Below are 26,290 nucleotides of genomic sequence, written 5' to 3'. Positions count from 1 at the left end.
GTATAAAGTTTCTTTACAAAACTATAGAAGATCCTGTTTCTTCACTGAATTTATGCATGATGAAATGAGCTACTTAAAAATATGCTAACAGCTTTTCAAAAAAAAAAATCTAGCAGTTTATCTTGCTTTTAACTCAAGATTAATCCTACATAAAATTTGTTTCATCGCTGTCTGCCAAAATCTTTAATCAGTACCTTTCTTTAAAAGAAAAAAAAAAGATATATTGCTTAAATGAACAGTAACTGTACATTCTTTACTGCACCCAATTTACTATTTGACGTGTTTTTTGGGATCGTAATACAAGCAATGGAATACTTGTATGTTTGTGTGTGTGTATTTTTTAAAAACAAATCTTCCCAATTATCATCCAAAAGCATTCTAAAATAGTCACAAATAATACTTACACTGTTTTCAACAATATGTTATCTTTTAAAAATTGAACTGCAATATCCCTGGTCCATTTGGATTTTATAAATCAGTCACTGCAGTGGTGCGTTTTGGATTTTCCAGACAGCGTCTTAAAAAGCGTCTAATAACCATACTTGTTCAAAAGCCATCTATCCAAAGATAGAAAGGGTTTTTTAATAAAGAAAAGTTCATTATTTTGTATTTTTCATTAGTATTTTAAATTAGGCCAGGCAGGAAAAATTGAATTTTGAGGCCTCGAAGCAGCTACATTTCTATTAAATCCATTAACTGCTTGTCTTCAATTTGTTGATGACTTTTTTTTCTTTCACTCTTCTATTTTGGAACCAAATTGTGACCTGCCTCTCTGAGAGATTTGTAGCGGCCGATATCCTTCTTCTCTTGTCCTTTGTAATGAATTTATTTGTAGCATATTCCCTCTCCAGTTCTTTTAACTGAACTTTTGTATAAGGCACTCGTTTCTTCCTTCCACGCCTGTAGGAGTTTGCATCAGAAGGATGTGAAACCACATCTAGAACAGAAAACCAAAAACAGGAAGGCAGGTGCTATTATTATTCACAATCCCTAAACACATTGTAAACATCAGTTCTGTGGATCAAGGGACCATCTTTTTGTAAGTTGGCTGGGTTAAATAAAGTTCAATCAAGATTTGCACAAATTCTTCAGGTAAGCAATTTCTTCTCTAGGACTAGTCATACTATTTGTAAACTTCTTGGCTTATCACGTAAGGAAAATCATACGCAGTTGCCATAACCTACAAGGTGGCAACTGAGACCCTTGTGAATCAAAAACTTTTTTTCAGCTAACTTTATACGCTCAGCAGCCTCTTTGATCCTTGCCTATCCTCTCTTAGGGCACCTACAAAGAAAACCAATACACTATCCTGGCATTCACAGTGAAGACAACTGGCATCTAACTTCAGTACAGCTGCAAAACAGCAATGGGAGTCAGGGAGATACTGAACCACATAATCTAGCGATGGAGCCACCAGAGCTGATAGCTACATTTTGATGTCAGAAAATAAAGGGGAGGCTGCAATATCTTTCTTGAGGACAGCAAGAGTGGAGACCAGCATTCTGATGACAGCACAACTCCAAGAGTCACTGTTATGAGATGGGTAGCTATACAAATTGCTTAAACAATACAAATAAATCCAAAATGCCCAGATTGTTAAGGAGAAGGTGGTAAGCTGGAAAGGAATATAAAGCACACCATTAGACAAAAGTAATGGAAACTCCAATTTAAGATGGCTTTTAGAGCACTCATGTGCAGAAGGCAGAAGCTATAGTTCTGTGAAGTAATCAAAATAATCATATTATTTCTGAGAGTCATGATTTAATAAGAAATTGGGAGTTTACCTAAGAGGACTGCTACTACGGCTGTGCTGATTATTATTATTATTATTAACCTGACAAACATGGGCTCAAAACATTAAAAAAACACCCATCCTTCTTTCTGGAAACTGGGTGAAAATGGGAGCTATGAAAGCTCAGTTATTTGCAGGATCAAGATGCCTGATTTTCCACTGAACCTTCTAGTTCAGACCTCTTGGCATCCATGCCCGAGAGAAGAAAGCCTTGTCTGGGAAAATGCTGGGGCACCGGATTCGGGACTCACAACTCAAGAGTCCAGACAACTTGAGGAAGGCCTCAGACCCAACCAGACTTGCCAAGGGCATCGAAGCCTCAAGTCTTCTTCCGACCTTATCTGACTGGGTAGAAAGGGCAGAAGGGACTCCATTTCCTTTGTGGGCTCAGAACCAAGGGAATGGCAGGCAATTCGGGGACGGGGAGCGGGGAGACACCGAAGCAGCGGCCGCCCTTTGACAATTGGGCTGCGGAGCTACTTCGGGTGCTGCACGCTTACTCCGATGGAAGGGAAGGGGCGCGCAGGTGCTTTACCCGGCAGAGCGGATTTCCACAGGTGGGGCGGCTGGTTCTGCTCCTTGGGGCAATAGACCTGCCCGTTCCAGCCGTTAGGGATGGCCCAGGGCTGGTAGCCTTCCACGGGCAGCATGGAGTCGTGCCTGGGCTCGCCGCGGCCGCCGAGCGTGGGTACCACCGGCATATCCAGGTAGCCCGCCGGCATGGGTTGGTAAGGTCCGGCGGCGTAGCCCTGGTAAAAGGCGAACTCCTTGGCGCGCGAGGGGAAATCTTCGCTGGAGGCCGCCGCCGCCGCCGCCGTCTCCATATACTTGTCGGCGAAGGAGGAGGAGGAGGAGGCTGGCTGGGCGCAGGATTTGAGCGAGGCGTTGTGGTGGTGGTGGTGGTTGACGCTGCAGGGGAAATAGCCGCTGCTGAAGTAGCTGTACGGCAGGGCGGCGGGGCCTGATGAGCCCTGCACGGCGGCCGAGCAAGGGCTGCACTGCTTGACAGCTGCCCCGGTCTCTGCCATTCCGGCGGCGCTGGGTGCTTCACTCGACGGATATGCTGCGGCGGCGCTGCCCGGACCGGCCAGCGAGGCTGGGTGAGCCATCAGATTCCGGCACTGGTTGGCCGCCACGAAGTTGGTGCCTGCAGCCGCGGCTGCGGCCGCCGCGTGGAACCCCGCTTCCATGTTCTTGTTGATCTCTTCCAGGCTGTTGTCATAGAGAAACATGACCGGCTCGATCCAGCGAGGATGGAGGAGCACGGAGGCTGTCATAGCCCGATCCGCATTGAGACCAGTGGCTCTTTTTTAAAAGCCCCAAAGACTGAAAAAAGAGATATTCAATCTCTCAGAGTTGACCAGGGCTGACGCGCTAGTGTCGTGCCAGGCTGGCTCCCATTGGCTCAGCATTCCCCACGTGATATGCAAAGCAGATGATAAACATCAGAGGAATAAAGTGCAGATAATTCAATAATGTCCTAATCGCTCTGGGGCTGGAATTCCTGTACGCGGACGGCACTGGCACGCGGCTGCCCCTTCCACTCAGGACTCTGTGGGTCAAGAGAGGCACGAACGGGGGTGCTTAAGAACAGGTATTTCTCTCCCCCCCCCACTCCAAAGTATGCCTGTCCCCTCCCCACTCCCTTTCCCCTCTCTTCAGGACATTGTCTATAGGGCATTTTTTTAGCAGGAGATCCGCGGTCCTGATGTCAAACTTTCGCTAACTCGTCCTTGCTGATATATTTGATGGTATATTTTTTTTTTGGCGGAAGGGGATGTTTTGTTTTTTTGTTTAGATCTTCCATTCCGCCCACCCCGACTCACTCGACAAATTGGTATCTTCTTACCTACCGGAATTGCAGAAGAATCTAGCTTTGTTCTGATTACAGTTACATTTACCAGAACCATATTTTAAAAAAGAAACAAACAACTACTTTCAGACCACAAGAACATGGCAATGCTTTGGCAAAAGCACGCTTTCTTCTGCAGACCTGATTTACTTTCCAAAAATTATAGAGAATGTTACCCTTCTCTTTTACGTCAATATGTTACCCCTCTCCAGAGAAAATCATTAGCAGGGCAGGTTGTAGATTGGTTTTGCCAGAGTACAGAACATAAGGGGTTAAAAGAGACCTCAGAAATGAATAAACCGCAGTAACCTAACTCGTTCCTACAACAGTAAAACGTAGAGCCTGTAATTTTTGCCTGAATCATCTCCTATTATAACAACAAAAACAAAACCAACAACTGGGAAAATTTATTGTCTATGAGTGTCTACCGAGGTTCCTTAATAGTAGCAGAATTAATATTGCTGCTGCTACCGCCACTACACATTTAATCTAAACATATTCAGTAAAAAAATAATATAAACCAAGAAAATGCTGCTGAAGCTGCAACTTTAAGACCGTTTTTCTATTTTAAAAATCCCATTGTCTGTGAAGGTGTGCATGTATTTGAAGAAATTATACAAGGAAATGTGTATTGTAAACAGAGCTATTGAGGATACACATTCCTTGTAAACAAGTAAATTAAAGGTCTTTGCTGAATGAGATCTGTCAGAAATTTGCCCTTTCACTACTCTTTAAAGAAGGAGAAAGGTTTTGTGGTGGTGTTTTGGTTATTATTGGGGAGTTGCTTTAATTTTTGATGCACTTTTGGTCATACTAAGGAATGGCTATGCTAACTGTGGGAGTCACCACACTTATTTTCTCTGACTGGCATTTTAAACTCTGCATTGTTCAGCGGGTTTTTTCCCCCCTTTCTCTCTTGGTCTGTAAGGAAGGAACTGATCTGTCAGTTCCCCGGGGGGCCCCCCAAGTCTCGCCAGCCCTTTGCTGAGAATGGTATGCAATCCAGGGAGTTTGCCCCTGAACAATATTTCAGCGAATTCTTTTAATTGTAGCCATAAAGGGCTCTTTCCCCTCCAGTCCCAACCTCTCCTGGATTATCTTTTTCCGCATTCTTTCTCATGGCCAAAGGCAAATATTTATTCCTAGCATGTTTTCAATCCCCCCACCACACCCGCCCGCTTCCCTTCCTTCCCTTCTCAAAAGTCTAATGCTTCGGAAAAATAAGAGCTTCGACATCTTTGCATTATTCCACGGAAGAGAGAGAGGAAAGCTTTTACTGTCCCTGACCAACTGGGGAATCGCGTTCCTTCAATTGTAAAGCAGCCGGACCGAAGGCAACTATCCTGCACAGTACACCAGCCCCTAGTGTTCTTCACCCCCTTCGCGCAGACTGAAGATTCAACGTTCCTCTAGATACTGGTTAAACTTGACTAGAGGCCAAGGTCAAGTTGAAAGCTGCGGGGTCCGGCTAATGCCAACGAGGAGCTGCAGCCCTTGAAGCATCAGCAGTCCTGAAAAGAGGCTTCGATCCTCTCTCCTGCCCCTCCCTTGGAAAAAGCACTTAATATGTGTGCATGTAAAAACACGTATGCAGATAGCCAAATGTATGCATGTAGACGGTTATGATTTCTTTCTTTCTTTCTTTCTTTCTTTCTTTCTTTCTTTCTTTCTTTCTTTCCTTCCTTCCTTCCTTCCTTCCTTCCTTTCTTTCTTTCCTCCTTTCCTTCCTTCCTTCCTTCCTTCCTTCCTTCCTTCCTTCCTTCCTTTCTTTCTTTCTTTCTTTCTTTCTTTCTTTCTTTCTTTCTTTCCTTTCCTTCCTTCCTTCCTTCCTCCTTCCTTCCTTCCTTCCTTCTCTTCCTTCCTTCCTTCTTCCTTTCTTTCTTCTTTCTTTCCTTCCTTCCTTCCTTCCTTTCCTCCTTCCTTCCTTCCTTTCCTTCTTTCTTCTTTTCTTTCTTTCTTTCTTTCTTTCTTTCTTTCTTTCTTTCTTTCTTTCCTTCCTTCCTTCCTTCCTTCCTTCCTTCCTTCCTTCTTTCCTTTCCTTCCTTCCTTCCTTCCTTTCCTTTCTTTCTTTCTTTCTTTCTTTCTTTCTCTTTCTTTCTTTCTTTCTTTCTTTCTTTCTTTCTTTCCTTTCTTTCTTTCTTTCTTTCTTTCTTTCTTTCTTTCTTTCTTTCTTTCTTTCTTCTTTCTTCTTCTTTCTTTCTTTCTCTTTCCTTCCTTCCTTCCTTCCTTCCTTCCTTTCTCTTCCTTCCTTTCTTCCTTTCTTTCTTTCCTTTCTTTCTTTCTTTCTTTTCTTTCTTTCTTTCTTTCTTTCTTTCTTTCTTTCTTTTCTTTCTTTCTTTCTTTCTTTCTTTCTTTCTTTTTTTCTTTCTTTCTTTCTTTCTTCTTTCTTTCTTTCTTTCTTTCTTTCTTTCTTTCTTTCTTTCTTTCTTTCTTTCTTTCTTTCTTTCTCTCCTAACAGCACCTGCAATGTTTTCCAAGTGGTTTCAAAGAAAAGGAAGATCCTCATGCGGATACTAGATTTCATCACTGTTGGAAAAGTGCCCCAAATTTCAACTTAATAATGTGCATAATGAAATTAGAAACCAGTAAATAAATAATTGAGCAAAGGTATATCTTAAATTGTAGTTAAATGACTGCACTGAAAGCTACCCAGCTAAAAGTGAGAGGAAAGGTGGGGTCATAAGCCTGGGGCAAGATTATCACAAGGGCCTTGCTCCCTTTTATCCCACCTGACTGGTCCAGGTCAAAATCTGCTAGAAGTCCTCTCTGATTTCCTAAGTGAAGTTCTCACAAAGGACCAACTGGCCTCGCTTCTCAATTGTTCTACTCAGCACTCAGATCCATCGGGATGGTGGATAAAAGGGCACTGGTGAGAACTGGAACACAGTGCAGAAGAGACCAGTCCTCAACACCAAGTCTTCCCTCTCTCGCTGTTGCTTGGCGTATGAATCTGGGGTGTGTGTGTGTGTGTGTGTGTGTATGTGTGTGTGTATGTGTGTGCGCACGCGCGCTTGGGAGGTTAATACAAATATTTGTATAGGTGTTGTTGGGCTCTTTCACGATGGATATGAATTTTGCAGAAAATATATAAATACGTACTCCAGTTTAACTTGCACCCCTGTTAGAGATTTTTCTCTAAGCCGGAATCTTTCATTTGGTAAAAAATTGTTCGCTGCTATCAGGACCCATCAGGAATCGTCCGCTGCTATCAGGACCCATCAGGAATCGTCCTTCTCAATAAGCGGCCTAAAGCATTATTTCCAAGATGAAAGAGAATTGCTTACTGCTGATGAGTATGGTTTTCTGGCACCACAACAAAAAATTTGGATGAATCCTGTCCTGCGATGGTGAGGACTGCGCCTTATTTCCCATTCCCCTTCCCCGCATGTGTATATAAGGAAAGGGAAGGAAGGAAAAAAAGAAAAAAATGAAAGAAAAAAGGTAAAGAAAAAGGAAAGGAAAAATAAAAGGAAAAGAAAAGTAGTCACAGCACAATTGGCAGCAATTATTTCATAACCACATCCTAATCTATCCCCTTGGACAAAATCTATAGATAAAAGTAAATTATCTGGAACAAAAAGTGATGATGGTCAAGTAATGAAATGTCTGCAAGAAGAGAATCAAGCTCAGAGAACATCAAGGGACCCCATGGAACAAAAAGTGTTTGACTATTTTCTGTCCTGTCCTGTCTTCAACATTAGTTAAAAATTTAAAGGATTATATTTATCCAGGAGTAGTTGAAGATTTTAAAAATAAGGAGAGCGAAGTGGTTCCTTGTCCTTGAAGTCAGAAAATAGGAAGAACTGAGGATCAAAGGAGATTTTGTCCTCCCAGTCTTTCTCATACATTAAAATATTGATAGCAAAAATTAGACAGTAGGAGTTTTATAATCCTAGGGGGAAAAGACCAGGGGTGAAGTGCAGGTCCTGTCCTCAACTCATGCACAGTTAGTGGTGTCTTTGGAATGAGTTTTCATGCTACATGAATGAATATGATGTCAAGATTTAACAACATGTGCAATATTAATGCCAGATTAAAAATGATAATTAAGTGCCACAAAATTTTACCTAGTATTAATAAGGGGAATTTGCATAGAATTAGGGTGTCCTACTTCTCCCCCCCCCCATCCGCCCCTCCAAAAACTATACTGAAATATCACTGAAATTAACAAACTTGTTATTACTTTCCTGGATGTGTCAATTCAGAAAGTTAGCTCCATTGATTTCACTAGGATTTACACAGAGATAATTTGAAGCTTTATTTCAAAAGCATTGCATGCTGCATTGTAATGAAGCCCAACAGGAAAAAAATCTCACTTTTAATTTCACTAGACTGAGTACTCTTATTGTAACCAGCAGCATGCATCTGGTTCATTTTAATTAATTTGGGCTTTGCCATTTGATGATCTCCAATCGTAGTAACAGTTTGCATGTATAAATGCATTCCATATTAAATTCCCTAGTAATCTAGCTCCCCGAAAAGAAGTAAACTCTTGGATGATAGTCAGAAAACCCTTTAATTGAATTTAAGGAACTTTCAATTTATTGGCCATTGATTTTTTCCCCCCAGGTCAGCTGGAAGGATCTATTTTCTCTGTAATTTTTCCCATAACAACATTCTTGAGCCAATTTTAAGAATGTGTTTCTCACATAACTAAACAGCTTTACCGCAGCATTTGCATACTGAGTGTTAGGGCTTTAATTTTTTTGGTATATGTGTGTGTGTGAGAGAGAGAGGGGGGGAATCGGAAAATAAGAAAGATATTCAAAAGATACCTAGATGTAGAGAAGGATCACCCAAATGTAGATTTCTCTTAAGTATGAAGGAAGATATAAAAAGAAAATAAGCACAGGTAAAGTAAAAAACAAATAGTAGAAAATGTTCACCGGTCTTTGACTGTTGTGATTTAAAAAATGAGTATTTTATGAACCTTGATTCAGAATTCAAAAAAATGTGTAAAACATTTAGGGAATATAAATAAGTCAAAGACTGGAGATGACTTGGTGCCTATTGGTTAGAATTAACAAAACATATGATGCATGTTTCTATCAATTTTTTGTCATTTTTCCATAACTGCATATAGACTATCTGAAATTTGTGAATTAGATATTAATGGAAAATCTTTCTCTCTCTCTCTCTCTCTCTCTCTCTCTCTCTCTCTCTCTCTCTCTCTCTCTCTCTCTCTCTCTCTGTGTGTGTGTGTGTGTGTGTGTGTGTTTCTATGTATATCTGATGATGAAAACATTGAGTTGAAATGGATGAGATTAATTTTTTTCTCTCCTATTAAGCCACATAGCTGAGAGGTAAGTTTAACCCATCAACATTGTGCTAAAAGGGGGGGGGGAGGAGATTTAATATGAACACCTAGATGAAAATCATATATTGGATCTGTTTCTTGGATGAGCAAGTTGATGTAAATCAAAATTATTATTATCGTTACTATTTCACAAGGAAAATAGGATGTCAGTCCAGCAGTTTATGGAAAGAACTATAGTGAAAGAAAATAAAACCAGGATTTTAAAAAAAGATTTGTTTTTTAATTGACTGACTGATAATAGCTATATATCAATATACTTTACTGATTCAATAATCAAATATGCAAAAAAGGTACAAAAGTTACTAATTTGAAAATTAAACGTTCTTGAATATAACATTATCTGCAATTGCAAGCATGTTTTCCTTTTCCTGATTGTACCTGGAGCTTATATTAATTTCTTTCACAATTATTGCAGAATGTGCTGTTGCAGAGAAATAATTAAATAGATCTCTGATATTATTTGTAATTATTTCTGAATGTCTACTTAATTGTGAATATCTGTGAAAAATATTAAAAGTAACATTTTTATATATATTGTGTATTCTTAAAATTATTTTAAAATAAATCTTTTTTATCAGGTCATACTTTATAGAAAATCTTTTTAAAACTTGTTTGGAAGTCAATTTTGAAACCAAGATATGATCCCAATTGCAAGAGAGAAAGCTGTAAAATAAAATAAAATTTTCTTGAACCTATTACACAAAACTCCTTTATCCCACTTCAGATTTCCTCATAATCCTTAGAATTTACCTAAAGTATATGAGCTTTGGCCATTAAAGACGCATAGCCATATTTTAAAACTAAAAGTATACATTAATCAGGAGTGTACAGTACTCCTTTGTGCTAGAATATACTAAGTTATGCTGTGTTATCTTTTCTTGTTTATTTTAATCTCTTTAGAGGTGAACATTTTTTATTTTGTGGATACTTCTAATGTAGAATTTAAGAGAGAGGAACATTGTATTAGATATGATACTGTTATGAAATATCTGAACGCTTTCTCCTTCCTCCATAGAGAGGCTGATACAATATGGAGAAGCAGGAAAAATTCCTCTTTGAAGGAATGGAAGAATCATGCTAACTGATGGATTTCATCACAAAAAATTGGAAATGCCCATAATGGTCACAATTCTCTATTTCCTGGGGGGGTGGGGGGGATAATGTCCCATTAATCTGAGCAGAAACTTTTTCTATTGAACTAAGCCGCAATGGTTGCACGAACATGTTTCCAACTATAATCCTACGTGAGCAGGTCATTCACTGGAATGTGAAGAATATTTGGCCAAGAGTTGTGTGAACAGTCGCTGTACAACCAAGTAAGGGGGAATTATCCTCACAGCTGCCTGAGCTATATGTCCTTGGAGACTCTGACGGATGATAGCCTTGCTCCCATTATGTCCAGAGACAACATTTAGGGTTTGACAGCAGAAGTAACTTTCCTGAAGGAGCTGTGATCGTAGTATAGTTATTTTGACACAGGCAAAACAGTAGTAATGTATGGGTGGCTCTCCCAAGATACTTCAACAGAAATTAAATCCACTTCCATTCTCTTAGGAGGGGTGGGAACCCCTTACTGCCTACAAGAATGATTGACAACTAGGGAGAAAATCCATAAGTGTAGATGGTTTTAATCATTATATTAAAATAAAATACTTCAGAGTCACCTTCCAAAATCTGGTATCTTCCAAACATGTGGGAAGCAATTACAGCTCCTCTAATTTCCATCCAGTGTGGATTTATATAGACCAACATATTTGTTAAGTTAGGGTACTTTAGAGCAATTACCAGAGAGCTTAGAATAATGGAGAGGGAGGATTTGAGAACAAAGAAACTGCATTTAATTGAGCGATGTATCATAAACTTTGAGCTGAGATAGATGTACATTGGACAAGTATTATAAGAAAGACAAGGGTGCTGCCTTTTTCTTTCTTTCTCCCTTATTGTCCCTGACCCAAATAGATCTTTGAATGTGGTCAGTATTATTAGATGGTTATGAAGATGGAATTCATTACTAAAAGGCAGTGCACACCATACAAACAAAGTTGCATAGAATATGGGTAGTTCTCAATAACTATGGTTGTTTACTGTATTAAAACCGTATCTTCTTTTGCTACTGAGATATGAGCATGTCTGAACAGCTTCGGATATTTTCACCCATTCAGCAACCTGTAGCCTCAATAACAAACCTCTTCAATCTACCATACAAGTATTTTTGCGACATCCAAACTGCGGGACCAGAAATTTAGTTTTTTTGAGCTTTCAGACTCATGCTGGAGCCCCATCCTCATGGGACTTCTCTGTATCAGAATATGTGATTTTTTTGAACAAGTATTTTTGAACCTGAGAGAGCCTGTTTGAAGCAAGATCTCTTGATTTTAGTAAAAATTCCAATTATTTATATATTTAGGATAGAAGTGCCTTCTGCTCTAGAGTCCCCCACCTTACCCCAGGGACTGAATAGTGCACAGATTCAGGGATTTTTTAAAAAAAAATTGAATAAACAAAATATTATTGGTGCAGATTCCCTCATGCAAATACACACACACACACACACATCCCATAAAAATAATAAAATCAGCGGAATTATCTTCCAGTGTCTAGTTTTATGATTGAAAAAGATGTTATGAGGATTTTGAAGTGGGACTACTATTGTACCTTTAGATCTTACAGCAATCACAATTTGTGTGTCAGATACATGCTCTCTTTGCTGAAACCATCTTAAAACTTAATCTGATGGCTCCCTTCATGCAAGATGCTAAGAAGATGATTGAGCTCCCATAATATGCAGAACCATAAACCACCCTACTAATTTAGCATAGCCTTCCAAGTCGGAAGGGCCCAACTTTGCAGATGCTATTTCTCATGTGCATTGGTAAGACTTCTTAGGAGTAATTCCACTGGTTTTAGTGGGAGTTAATTCTGAGCAGACTTTTCCTGCATTCCCTTCAGGACCTAAGCTCCAAACAATCTCACAAGGAGTTATAGTATTACTTTAATAAACAGGAATTTTAAAACTCAGTGTGACCTGTTCTGATACAATGGCTTGCTGCAGGCCACCTTATTTCTGTTTAAATCAAACGAGGGAGTGGATGTTGCATAAGGGCCGTTCCTTAAGCGGCACGTCCCGTTCTTGTGAGGATGGAGAACGATTAAACAGTTGACAGGAAGTGCCGCGGAATCTCCATCCAGCATGACAAAGAACCACCACGAAGCAAGCAAGCAAGCAGCTCCCCCGCCGGAATTCTTGAATGGCTATAAACACACTGAAGCCACTCCGCAGCGCCAGATCCACCCTTGGCACCGAGTTGTGCTCTACCGAGCGTTTAGGTGGAGATCGTTTCTGAAACAGATTACCATCGCAGAGCGAGGATCCGTTTAACAAGTTTGTTGTTATGGAACACTTTGGAGAGCTGAACAGGGCCCAACGCAGTCTTGTCAAAACACAGGGAGAATTTGCATCGCTGTTGACGCAGAGCTTGGCCTTCCAGGAGTTGATTCCTAACCCTTGCGTTCAATGGGCTTGACGTTCGGCGCGCAGGCTCAGCCTCGCGGTCTTTTAGGGCTACAGCTCTCCGGTCCTGTGGTGACATTTAGCGCCGCGAAGTTTCACGGTTGCAGAATTGCTAGGCCGCCTCTCAAATACAATCAGGGAAATTATATCTATACCTCTCGCTGTCACATCCACTACCCTACCTTATAGTAAGGGTCTGGGTCTGTTTACCCTACAAAACACTATATAAAACACTATATAAACCGCCCTGAGTCCTTCGGGAAAGGGCGGTATATAAATCTAAATAAATAAATAAATAAAAATAAATAAATAAATAAATAAATAAATAAATAATAAATTCAGTGTAATATGGCTTAAAGTCTAAAATGGGAAAGATGAAGGTGCATATGCATAAATGTGTTTATGCTCTCTTGCCTAATTTAGGAATAGTTTTCTTCCCCCCCCCCTTTCTTTTTTCAAGAACTCTAGAAGTTAAAGTTTTGATCTAGGAGCTGGGAGGCAGAAAAACAAAGTTCAACTCTTCCCCCAACTTGTAAACCCCTGGGTGACTCTGGGGAAGTCACTCTGCTTCAGCTCAGCCTATATGACAACACTGCTGTTGAGGGTATAAAAATGAAAGGAGAACCTCATGTGGAGAGAGAATATAAATCTAATAAAGGAGTAGCAGGGGGTTTTTTTGGCTTCCCTTGAGTCTGATAGTACTTATCAATATATTTATGTGGAATATTATTTGTGTGATATCAAATTGCTAACTAATCTTGGTTTATGAAGGTAATGGGGCAGAATAGAGAAGGGACGAAAACCCTGGGTTCTGATTTTGGACTTCAATAAGCAAAGGTTTCAGCCATCTTCCCTGACAAATTGTGTTCTGGCTTTAATAAAACACTTTTGGAAAACATCTCTCAACAGAGGCAGCAACCTTTTCTAGCAGGGGCAGGCCAATCCAAAACATTTCATTGTGATATATATACTCATGTTATTGTAAGGCAGCTTGTGTATGATCTTTACAAAGAAAGGTGGCTTATGAATATCTTAAGTAAGTGAATAATCTCTCGGTTGTAATGTAAAGCAGGACATTTTAGTGTTTAGCTTCAGGAATAAATGTAACAATCAATCAAACCAATTTAACCCATACATATAAATGAGCAGACCCTCAAGTATTGTTTTTGGCCACCAGCTTGATTTGTTTTTTTGTCCATACCCCCTCTCCCTCCCAAAATTGATTACCTTTTTGAGCTTGAGATTCAGCCCAATTAATCTCTGGGCTCCCCTTCCTTTCCATGTCTGCCTCTGGCTAGAAAACATCAGGTGGGTTAGAGAGAATCTAAGCACTTGCTCGAAAGTAAGCTGCTGCCCTTGCAGTGAGTTAGGAAAAGAAAGGCAGACAGTAGGTGTTCTTAATATCCTGCAGTCATGGAGTTGGAGGAGTCCCTGCTCATTTATGGCTAGAAGAGGTCAAAATGCTTCTTACTGTGAACATTCAAAATGGCCAAGTCTACATTACCAAATATTATATGCTGTTGTCTTAAACTCTCAAGCTAAAGCCACTTGAAAGATCACTTCAGGATAAGCATTTGGAATCTTGCTGGAACTTGGGGATCCTTTCATTACTGAACATTTTCTTGGATTGTTCTCTGCAGGTGCAACACACCTTCTCTTGCCTCCTCTTAACTGTGATAAAAAAGCTGAAGTAGGTTTGAAAGTTTCCAGTGATTGTCAAATATATTTCTCTCCTCTTTTGGGAGTTGCTATCCTGTCTGGTCTTAAATAGAAGAAGTCCTGCCTTTAGCAAGTTCATCAGGAATGGAGGGAATTAGGTAAAAGATCCTGGAGCTGAAAGTTGTAGGTACTTTATTATTTCAATCAAGTTTTCTTTAGGAAACAGCCTTCCTGTTTACCATATTTCTAACAGCTTTGTTCCATAGAAATGGTTCTAAGAGTTGACTTCAGGCAAAAAAAAATTCATGCAGCTTTATAACCTAATCAGTTTTATAATCAATTTTATAAGAGGGCTTAATTTAAAACAAAAACAAACATACTCTAAGCTCAGGGTTATATGCAGCTCATCAAGTCATAGCACAGAGGTACAAAGTTACAAAAAAAATATATGCCAAGAATTAAGCTTTTAAGCAAAAATCCAGAAATTCAGCAAATATATTTGTGCCTATTCTAACCCAATGTCTTTCACGACATAAATATCTCTCATGTTTTTCTTCTTAAAGTTAGTTTCCAAGGAAATTCATTTACAGATAATTCATCTCTTTATTTTTCAGATCAAGACAGTTTCAGTGAAGAGATGTATATGTTATTGTTTCAGTATTTTCTGTACTTCACAAAAAACAAATTCAGCTTAGATATTAGCAAAAGAAAGTAAATGAATTTTTGCTTGCCCTGTTGGTGTTTGCATGCTGGAAGTAGTGTTAATTCATACCATATGCATTGAACAAATTCTTGTTGATAATTTTATGCTGATTATGTAGGATGCAGCAAAGGTTTATGATTTAAATATTGTAAGAGCAAATTATCACTTGAGGAACTGAGACTCAGGGACTTTACTTCTAAAATGTTTCCCAAAACATTCCAAAAATGTTTCCTGTTCAGTTGACTAGGGTTGATTACCTTTCTTATTCTTCATTATCTGGGTAAATCAGAAATTTGATCTGGATTCCTTTATTTGAAAAGTAAGTAAAATCTTCTTAAATCCTCTCTTCTTAAACTATCTCCTCAACAATTCTCTTCAATTCTCTTTTCCTGGACTCTTTCTTCAAATTCCACTCCTGATGAGTATATGAATCCATCTACCTTTTTTTCCTGGCAACCATACTTAGGTGGTTGCCTTCTTTTGGACTGCCTAAACTATTTTACAATGCTAGTATCTGATTTAGTAATAACCAGATCAACCTTGCTTAGGAGAGACAGATTATATCAGCTGAGTGCATCAGTTATTCAGGCCTAGTCAGCTATCCATAAGACAGAATGAGGCAATTGCATATCTTCAGTGTTATGAAAAGGCTGTTGAGCTGACACTGAGAAGACCCAGACTCAAGTCCACTCTCAGCTGCAGATGGTCACTAAGTATCCATGAGCCCATCCCTTTTTCTCAACCCACCTACCTCACATTTCTGTGTTTTTTAGGAAAAATAAAAATGAGAAACTAGAATATCAATCCAAAAAATTGAATGCCTATGGAGTTTATTTTGTATTTCCACGGATGGGAAAAGGTGTTTATGAAATGTTTGGATCATGTACCAAAATAACTTTGCCAGCTAATATTGCATGCAATATTATTATGGCACAATATCAGGAAACGCCTTTCTAGAATTGAACCTTCTTCTGTGGACATGTCATCAAGAGAGGCCATGTTGCAGAAGGCCTCTGTGAAACACTCTGGGCCCAGGTTACAAATGGCCATAAATCTAGCTGGCATTTCATAAGCAAATGTTACTTGATCTATTCTAGAATGCGACCAGCCATTTGGTAAGATTAATTTTAGACTATTTATAATATTTATGGATAGTTTTGAGGCGATATAATTTTAAATGTTTAGACTGAGTTTTAATTTTGAGTCAGCTGTCCTGAGTCAATCAGAGTTAGGATTAGTTATAAATATTGCAAAATAAATAAGTAAATAGTACTATCCATGCCTTGATTTCTTTGGGCAGGGTACAAGCTCATGTTCTTTGCTGTTCTATCCAATAATTTAGATTCTGTTGTTATTATGTAACTAATTCAGATTACCTGTTCCAATAACTTATTTATTCCTCCATTTTTCAAAGTTGTTTTAAAATGTCATTTTTAAATGGTCTTTTTCATTTGTTTTTCTTTATAGCCCTGTTTGTTAAGAACAGCATCCAACAGTAAATGGCAGAAACCATATTTGAAACTAGTTGGAGGTGGTGGAGAGGTGGAATTTATGTGTAGATAAGCCTCTGATGTTGGCATCTTTTCTATTCCATATCTATAGCTGTAGTCCTTTCCTTCAGGTATTCAATAAATGTACATTTGAGGGGGGAAAATAGAGATTTATTCAATCTGATCCACAAAACCCCAATCCTACTTACAAAGGACTTTATCTAGTTCATACCAGCTTGGGATCAACAATTATAACAGCAAGAATATAAGCTCAAAACCTTCTAAACCAAATAATTAAGAGAGAAAAGCATTAAAATGCCTACAAGGTGAATGGACCCAATTACAGTGGTGATGGGTGCACGGTTGGAAAATCTGAAAGATCCAGATTAGGGACAGATTATTATGGGGAAAATCTATGTGGGTTGCTCGGAATTGACCCAACATGATGGCACATATTCAATCAATCTAAATCAATCAATCCTTCAAGATGCCTTGAATCAGAGAGGGCAGGGGGTCTGGAAACAGCACAAATTTCAGTTACTTATGAAATGCTGGAAATGTTGTGTCTGCCCCTACCTTTCTAGAATTATTTTCTGGAGGATGGAGGCTAGGATTGAGAAGATCTGTGCCCTTGCTCACACCTGATGCTTCTTACAGATGGGGAATTCTCTACAGGTCCTCCCTAAATCACTGTACCTGATGGGCAGATTCACTTCTGTCAAGATATTGCCAGATAAATCTTGATATTGCAGTGTAAATGGTTTTAAAGCTAATAACGAGGTCCTTTTTATCACTTTAACCATTTCTCTTTTTCTTGTCAGATCTTCACATTCCATCTTCACTTTTATTTTCCACTTTCCAAATCTTTTTGACTTTTTATCTCAGTAATCTTTACCACAAATATTGAAATCAATAACTATGGCTGGACTTCCCAAATACCATCTGAGAATGCTTGTGATTCTCTCTCTCTCCCCCCCCCCGCCCATAAGTTTGCCAGATGATTAGGCGATTCTTTTTTTACTAAATGTGAAAATATTAATTTCATTAATTTAGTTTTTCTCCAACCCTTGGCATATATATAGTGTTGTGATGGGCCTGGTCATACTTGCTGGAGATTGCCAAGATTGTTTGAAACAAAGGTGGAAGGCACTTGTGGATCAAGATAATTTGAGATAATTTCTGATGCTTTGTTAGTAATTGCAACTAAAATGAGGTTACAAAGAAGTCAGGGTTTATATCCCATCTCCTCCTTAGACCCAAGATTCTTTGCACAGTAAAAAAAGAAAAACACACCACATTTTGACCTTCAGACATATGCACCTTTCTAATCTTATCAGTTGATCTGTTACAATCCTGAGATAACTTCAAAGCTTAAATATCATCCATGGATGCCCTGCTTATCAGAATTATCCTGCTCATTTTCCCATCTCAGGTTGTCTACATTGTTTTAAAGTATATATACATGGTAAGCCTTCTTTTTCTTTACTATGACCAAATAATTCACTAAGCATCATAGCAACAAATTGTAAACACAAACAACAACAAACAACTTGCAATTATATCTTTGGAGAGGGAAAATATATTATGATTTCTGTGTTCATACTATACATTACAATAGTAGGTTATATAGGGTGATGAATATAAACTTGTTTAATGAGTATCTAATTTGCCATGTTGAAATGCTCTTAACATTTTATGCCTCCCTGAGACCCTGTTTGGTGTGGTTTAAGTGTCAGCTAGAAACCAGAAGATAATGATCTGTAGTCCCATCTTAGCACAAAGCCAGTTATGTGAGCTTAGCCAGTCTTTCTAGAAAGGAGGCAATGGCAAACCACTTCTGAAAATCCTTGCCAAGAAATCTACAGAAACTTGTCTAGGCAGTCTCTGAGGATCAGACGTAAGTAAGTCAAAGAAAAACAAAACCTCTCCATCTACATAATGGTCCTATTTTAGGTTTCTTGTTTGTATATATATATATTCTGTTTTTAATTTATGTTTTTTTATATTTTCTAGCTTTTCACAATTTTTATAGATTTTTATTTCTGCAGAGATATATCCTCTATGCTTTTACTATATTGTAGTGTAGTGTACTCCACCCTTATTATGCTGGTCTTTGCTGGTCTATGATCATAATAAAGTACTAATAAAGTACGTTATGTTATGTTATGTTATGTTATGTTATGTTATGTTATGTTATGTTATGTTATGTTATGTTATGTTATGTTATGTTGTGTTGTGTTGTGTTGTGTTGTGTGGTGTGGTGTGGTGTGGTGTGGTGTGGTGTGGTGTGGTGTGGTGTGGTGCGGTGCGGTGCGGTGCTGTGTTGCATTGAGTTGCATCACATTGCATTATGTTATGTGTTATATCTTGAATTTCCATGTGCTTTTATTTAGCAGTCATACCCTGTGCTACATAACTAATGTAACATAATGTAACATATGTTATATACGTTATGTATGTTATGTATGTTATATATGTTATGTTATAATGTTATGATGTTATGTTGTTACGTTACCTTACGTTGTTGCACAGAGTATGACTGCTAAATAAAGGCAGATAGAAATTAAAGAATCAGAATTCCATCAGCCTTTAGGATTTCTTCCTCTTCCTCTTCCTCTTCTGTATGCATTTTGTTGAAACGCTTTCACTTCCGCTCAAAAACTAGTAGCTGTCAGAACAGGAGTTGTTTTCTTACGTTGTGTTTGCTTTGGTCTATTAAAGTTCAGTACAATCAGAGAATAGCTGGGCGTTGGTGTGGTGTTGGTAAGGACACTGGTGGCATTCAAATGGGAGGAGAGGAGGGGTGGATAAGCTGCTCTTCACTCACTATGGAATCAGGAGACGGTAGAGAACTTCCAAAGACCTCCTGGAATGCGATGGACATGCTCCTGCCAATAAATAAATTAATGTATGGAATGAAAGGGAAACCATGAAATCAGTCGGTGGTAGATAAAAAAGGAGGCTGTGAGCCGCTACTTTTACCGGATCACCGTCAGCTTCCTGGAGATGCAGTTCCAGGATGTTACCGCTAGATGTCTTCCCAGTTAGTGATACCGTACTTACTGTAGTGATCTGGCTTTCTCAGTCTCAATGGAGAACAAAATAAGTCGATCTGGCCATGAAATATGTCTCTTTTGTTTTTGTACAGTGGTAAAATGCCCTTGCAGGCGCGCGGGCGCGCGCACACACAAGCAAAAAATGGAAATAGTTTATCCTGTCATCTTTGTTTGTGGGAGAGGGGGAAGGGGAGGCAAAGGAAATAGTAGTGGTGATTTCTTACACAACTGGAATATACTTTATTATTATTATTATTATTACTTTGTAATTGTCTGGAAATGACATGGAGAAGGTGACTCCACAGGATGCATTACACTTCAAACAGCTGAAGTCAAGGACACCCGGGTAATAAATGAGTTTACTTTGGAAGTTCTACTTTAGTACAATATTTGGTTCAAAGATCAACTTGCTTTCACTATTACCTTAAAGGTGCAACCATGAGGTTGCCAGGCATGTCTTATTCAATGCACCATGTCTACTTTAGCCTCCTTAAAAGGAAAATAGTTTATATTTCTAATTAAATCTATAAATGTGTAACACTTAAGATACATGAAAAAGGTTTACAAGCTTCATAGACACCTTTAGCCTTCTTTATAAAGAAAAAAAAATGGACTCAGGCAGGTAGTTAACATCCTGGCACACAGGTCTTTTTTTAATAAAAGTATTCAAGTGAGGACTTAGAAGAAAACATAAATGTCTCTATGGTGCATAAATTAAGCACATCAAGAAGCTTACATTCAGCTGAATAACACCCCATTCATTAAAGAAATTTAAATTACTTTTATTACTCTAAAAAAGTAATATTTGTTACGTTCAAATTCTATGAATGGTTCTTTTCAAATCACAATCCAGGCCATGGTATATTTAAATATTTAAATATCTAGCCTTACTTTGTAACAAGATGAAACCAGTTTTTGTCACCACACTATGAAAAAGATGTTGAGACTCTTAAGAGTGCAGCAATGTTTTAAATCCTGATTGCAACATATTACGCTAATTGACAGTGAATTGTTAAAAAATTCACGGTGAATCTTTACATTTGGTGGAGGAGCTATTGCCTGATAAGTGAACATAGAATTTCAATGGCACTTTTTGCAATTTACACAATGTATATGTTATGTATCATTTGATAAAAACTGCATGTTTCTCTTGCTCCCTTTCTCTTTCCCCTTCCCACGATTAACCATAAATTTGTTCTTTTTCAACATGTTTTTTTTTTAAAATAAACGCACATAATCCACGTGTTCCTACACTATATGCAATGGCTATAGTGTCCCTGAGATTTTTAGGTTTGGGTGGGTAGGTAGATAGGTAGAACATAATAGACAAAGAGCTCCTTCTTACTTATAAAATATTTTCTTAGGTTCCTAGGGAACCTAAGCAAGAGAACCGGTGGGGATACATAATTAACATCCATTTTCTTAAGAAAACTGACCAATAGAGGCAGCACAGCAAAATGCAAATAAACACAGCTCCTAAATACTTCACATCTACTTTACAGAAGTTTTTTTTTACTGGTACAGGAGGCACCGAGGAGTGAATACTGTCTGATTCTAAAGCGACTGGGACTTTATACCACATAGGCTGGAAATGCTATCGTGTTTTCTCTTGATCTAGAAAAAGGTTCATGCGGCAGAAAGTAAGAAGATTTTCCTACCATAAAGATGGCCAGAGAACAAGAAAAGTAAAATATATTGCAGGGTTCTTTTTCAATTAAATTTGGAGTAAGTTCTATTCTGCTTTTCTACCATTTTTCCAAAGTAAGTTGAAAACTCCGGCGTTTGCACGCAGCTAAATCCTCTTGATTGGAAGGAGAATTTGGAAAGAGTCATCCAAGTGTTTTATTGACATCGCTAGGTCTTAACATCTGAAAATTTCTTTCTTACAAAAATATAATATTATTATTAGCACTACTATCCATCGCATATTTTGAGAACTCCGTATATAGTTAAGAAAGACCCCGAAGCCTTTAGGTTTATGCTTCCTTCACATCATGGAATTTAGCGGATAGATTAAAATATGATTGATAATACATTTCAACATAAAATATTTATATTTCCTTTGCTAAAGATCAACCGTTTAAAAATGTTTTTTGATTAAAATAAATGCAATAGAGTGTAAATAAGTAATTACATAAAATAGAATAAAAGAATCCCTAACGATCAGAAACTGAAGGACACTTAAGCTAGATGTATTCCTTACGGTTCTGCTCTTATGCCACCGTCTCCTGCCTTTTGAGTGCCATTCTATGGGTCAGCCATAGAAATAATGACCTTATGTTAAAATAATGGTGGTTTCAATTCCTATTTAACTTAGCGACAAATCAGGAGGTGGCTGGACGAGAAATGTCTTTTTACTCTGCTCTCGATAAGAAGCTTTCTAAAAACGAAATGCTGTGACCTGCTGGCGTCCCATCAATCTGTCCTTTGCAATTTAAAAGTTTGAGGAGAGCAGCTATTTGAGAAACAAACTTTGGGGGAGGGGGAGATCTGTCAAGAATTAAGTCAGGAACAATGGGCTGCTTGTACTAGTTATTCTCGCTACACCTTTAGAAGCCACTATTCCATCACTATGGAGATGATCAATGGGAAAGTAGGGATTCATTCTTATCCAGCTATGGTTAATTGGAATTCCTTAGGTGGAGTTCTGCTTTCTGCCATCTTCTGCAGCTTCGATTCAGGAGGATAAGGAGATTGAGAAGAAGGGGAGCAGAAATGGTTGACAGGCTGGAGTGCTCACAAAATAAGTAGAATTCATGAGGCAGGAAAGTATTTTATGTTCATCTCTGAGCCAGACTGAGTGACTTGGCGAAATGTGCTCCAGTTTGGAAATGACAATGAACTGAAGCTCTGCCTAATGCTGCTGGAAACGCTGCTCTGCAGGAACAGTTTATAAACTTAGCTGAGAGGTAGGTTCATAACTAAAAAAAAAAGCTGCATTGGTGTGGGCTGAGTAAATTTCTGCGTAGGTGACCAAGATTCCAAATATTTAATTTCTGTTACAGCAACAAGGTACATTTTATGCAACTTCATGAAATTTATAAATGGGGAACCTTTCCTCTCTTCATGAGGATGCCAAGTTAGAGAGAGAAGTCAGCAGCCTGAACCTAAATCAGGATTATTAAATACCAAGGAATGTTGACAGTTCCAGAGTAATATGTATACTACATTACTCTCTCTCTCTCTCTCTCTCTCTCTCTCTCTCTCTCTCTCTCTCTCTCTCACACACACACACACACACACACACACACACACACACACACACACGTATCCTGTATACACAGGACCTGGGCAAAGCTGAGCCTCTAGCCCCTCTGCTGGAGGGAGGCACCAGACTTTGCAGGGCATGTTATGGCTATATGTCAAAACAGTGTGGGGCAAAGGCCATCTTTGGAAAGGTTCTGTAACTTTAATTAGTAAATTGGGTGTCTTAAGACTAAGACTTTCCTGGGTTTTAGGGATTCTTTTGTGCCTTAAAACTTTCTAACACCCCCCCCCCAGTCTTTGGCCTCACACAGTCTAAGAGATGCTGGTAGACTATGTATCTTCATCCTCGCCACTTACACCACACCTTTTATATCTTTGGATTAGGTATTGAACGGACCAAGGAAACTCAACCTTCACTCAGCTTAGGGGTTTACCGGGTGACTTGCTATATTTCTCAGCTCACGTCCCTCACAAGATTGTTGTCACTGAGATAAGTATAAGGCACTGAAGTAAAGATCTCAGGCTAAAAAATTATAGTAATCATAAGAAATATCTTTTTTTTGGAAAGCCTAAGGATAAATGATACTAGGCCAGCCTTCCCAGTCATGGTGCTCTACATCTGCATTGGACTGCAACTCCTACAGGTGGGGAAGCCTGTGCCTGGTGTGACTTTCTTCCAAATATGTGGAGAGGCACAGCAGGTTTCTTCCAAAATGTTAATAGAATTCAATGGACTTGGAGTAAGCTTGGAATGCCCTTGCATCCTATTGATCTCACCAACAATTTTAAAAGCCTATATAAATAAGGAGATCTACCATGGTTTAATATGAGAATGGCCTTGTCTACCTCTGCCATTTTTCTCTGTGAGAAAAGTGTTAGAGCAACACTGCAAACAGATATATTGACATAGCTCAACAAGCAAATCATCATTTCCCCGTCAGCAAAACAGAAATTCCTGTCCTCATGCATAGGAATAGCACCCTCAGAACCCCCCAAATTTGTTCATTCTTCTGTAGCAGGCTAGAACAGAGTTCTGCAATCTTATAAAACTGTTCATTGAGGATCAGAAGCCTGGAAATCACTGGACTCAACTTCAAGTACCGGTAGGTTTGACAGGGTTAGGACTGTAGTGTAATTCTCTTGTAAGTGAACTTGAGATCTAACGAGAATTGTTTTGATCCCCATAGCTAGCAACATCGATGGATGGAGATCACAGGGATGGGGAAAAGTTGATTTAAAAAAAACAACAACAACGGATCACTTCAGCACTGAATGACGTTTTACTTCATGAAAGACCATTGCTCCTACTTTGCGCGATGCGGTGAATCCGGAAGAAAATGAATGTGAGAATCAACAAAGATATTGCCAGCACTCAATAAAAAGATGGCATTTCTCACTTTATCCTTGTGAGCGGTTCCACGCTACTTTTTTCCCCTTTTTGCTCCGAAACTTAAACGCGCTCATTTTTGTACGGCTTATTTCTAAGGAAAATGCGTACAGGACTGCGCCTTGAAATCAGACCCAGCTACGGTATAACTCAGTCGCTGTACACACACACGTATTTCTAACCAACAACTTCTAGTTAGAATATAAAAATATTACATTAATATAAAAATCAAGCGGGCGAAGGAGTTTAACTCATTTTATCGCAGCGGTATCCCATCCTTTTAGCCACAGAGCGAGCGAGCGAGCGAGCGAGAATCCATACTCCAATGCGGTTGACTAATACAGAAGAACGTGCGAGACAAGTTCTGTTCCAAAAGATAAAAGATTCCCAAGCAAAGTCCTCAAAATTCTTCCGTCTTAAAATGAGCATTTCTCGGCGACCACTGTTAGAAGGAATTAGAAGTAGTAATGTTGTAGACCAGGATTCCCATATCTCCGAGTTTTTCCGCTTGTCTCGGGGATCGATCGGCTTTCGGAGACCCAGTTTGATGAAAACTAGTAGGTGCGGAGTGGCGGATGGAAGAGACTTAAACCAGGAGAAGAAAAAGTAAGGAGGCAATTTTTGCCACAAAGTTATGGGCCCTTTTAGAATCCAATTTTTGTCTCATGGAAATATTAGTTCAAGCCGTGTTTGGAATTTGCTTTAAACTCCAGGACAGATCACTAAAGCGTTTGTTTGTTATTAATAGAAGATTTCTGTCAAATTCAGAAGACTGTCACTATTTCATGCTGCTTCGTTTAAAATTATTGCTTTAAAAAGAGAGACATGAACTCTCATTCTAAAAATAATAATAATAATAATAATAATAATAATAATAATAATAATAATAATAATAATAATAATAATAATAATAATGATGATGATGATGATGATGATGATGATGATGATGATGATGATGATGATGATGTTGGAAAGGACCTTGGAGGTCATCTAGCCCAAACCTCTGCTCAGGCAGGAAACCCTATACCATTTCAAAAGGAAAGAAAGAAAGAAAGAAAGAAAGAAAGAGGGAGGGAGGGAGGGAGGGGGAGAGAGAGAGAGAGAGACAGAGAGAGAGAGAGAGAGAGAGAGAGAGAGAGAGAGAGACAGAGAGAGAGAGAGACAGAGAGAGAGACAGAGACAGAGAGAGAGACAGAGAGAGACAGAGAGAGACAGAGAGAGACAGAGAGAGACAGAGAGAGAGAGAGAAGAAAAAAAATCCAAACCATTAATACAACTTGGCTTTGATTAAAGCAGGAATATTTAAAATTAGGTGACAGAATCTCCTGACAGTCTTGAGACATTTGTGCTCCCCCTCCTGCGCACTAAAAATGGACCTTCTTGGGAAAGTAATGGGTAGCTTTTCTATTCATCTTCCTAAATCCTATCTTGTTACTTTGAAAGTTTTTCTACAGAGCCGAAAGTTCCTGCATCTTGGAGAAAGAGGGACTCTCTTCGCAGTACTATGATGGAGAGAAGACTGTGGGCACTCCGTCAATGGTATTCTCCATTTTATGAATAATATATATATATATTACATTATATATATTATATAGCCCTTGCATAACCTAGCTGCAGAGATGTTAGCAGGATCAATGTTTGTGGTGAATACAAGTCCCTTGGTGTTGTAAGCACACACAGGAGCTGTCAGTCTTTTTTCTCTGAGGAGGTTCTACTTGGTTTGAATTGAGCAGGCTACATGGTCTACCCACAGCAGTGGCTGCAGTCTGGGAAGTGCCAGATGTTTTCCTGAGAAGTAAGTCCCACTAAGCTTGTGGGACTGACTTCCTACCCAGGGAGAATGTGGCCTTTTTGTGTTCAGAATGAGAACCATCCGTCATATCCTCGATAAGATAGAGAGGTGCCAGGGGAAAGGCAGAGATATGGAAGCAATACATTCCAGGCCTGCAATTCTCTTTCCATCTGAAGATCCAGACCAGACACCCTAAAATGTCTCCAAAATGCTGGGGAAAGCAGTCTGCTAACTGTTCCTGCTTTCCTGTCCTTTGCCTGGTTTTATGAAACAACAACAACAAGGGTAATCATCTAGAGGTGTGCTAGAATCAACCCAAGGCTCTGACTAAGTAAAAAAATGTTGTTTTATCTTCTATCAATAGAGTTATTGAAATAATTTTACCCAATGCCCTGCAAATCCCCTATTCTATAGGCTGCGGATTTCAAAGTAATTCCACTTATTTATTTATTTTTAGATATATATCATGCCACCTTTCATTTAGGAATTCGTGGTGGTGTACATTACACACTCCTCTTATTTTT

General features: G+C 38.9%; 1 protein-coding gene across 1 annotated transcript; it reads right to left on the bottom strand.

Annotated features, from left to right (window-relative positions):
• Positions 1–692: 692 nt before the first annotated feature.
• On the bottom strand, positions 693–3,069 carry HOXA13 (homeobox A13; the record flags this gene model as incomplete). The annotated part of the gene is made up of 2 exons (XM_081344622.1): positions 693–937; positions 2,328–3,069. The coding sequence occupies 2 exons, from the start codon at positions 3,067–3,069 to the stop codon at positions 693–695; spliced, it is 987 nt and encodes a 328-aa protein (XP_081200748.1).
• Positions 3,070–26,290: the final 23,221 nt, after the last annotated feature.

Source organism: Vipera berus, assembly GCF_964194415.1.
Source record: "Vipera berus genome assembly, chromosome: Z".
Classification (NCBI taxonomy): domain Eukaryota; kingdom Metazoa; phylum Chordata; class Lepidosauria; order Squamata; family Viperidae; genus Vipera; species Vipera berus.
This window is presented reverse-complemented; position numbering and strand designations above follow the sequence as displayed.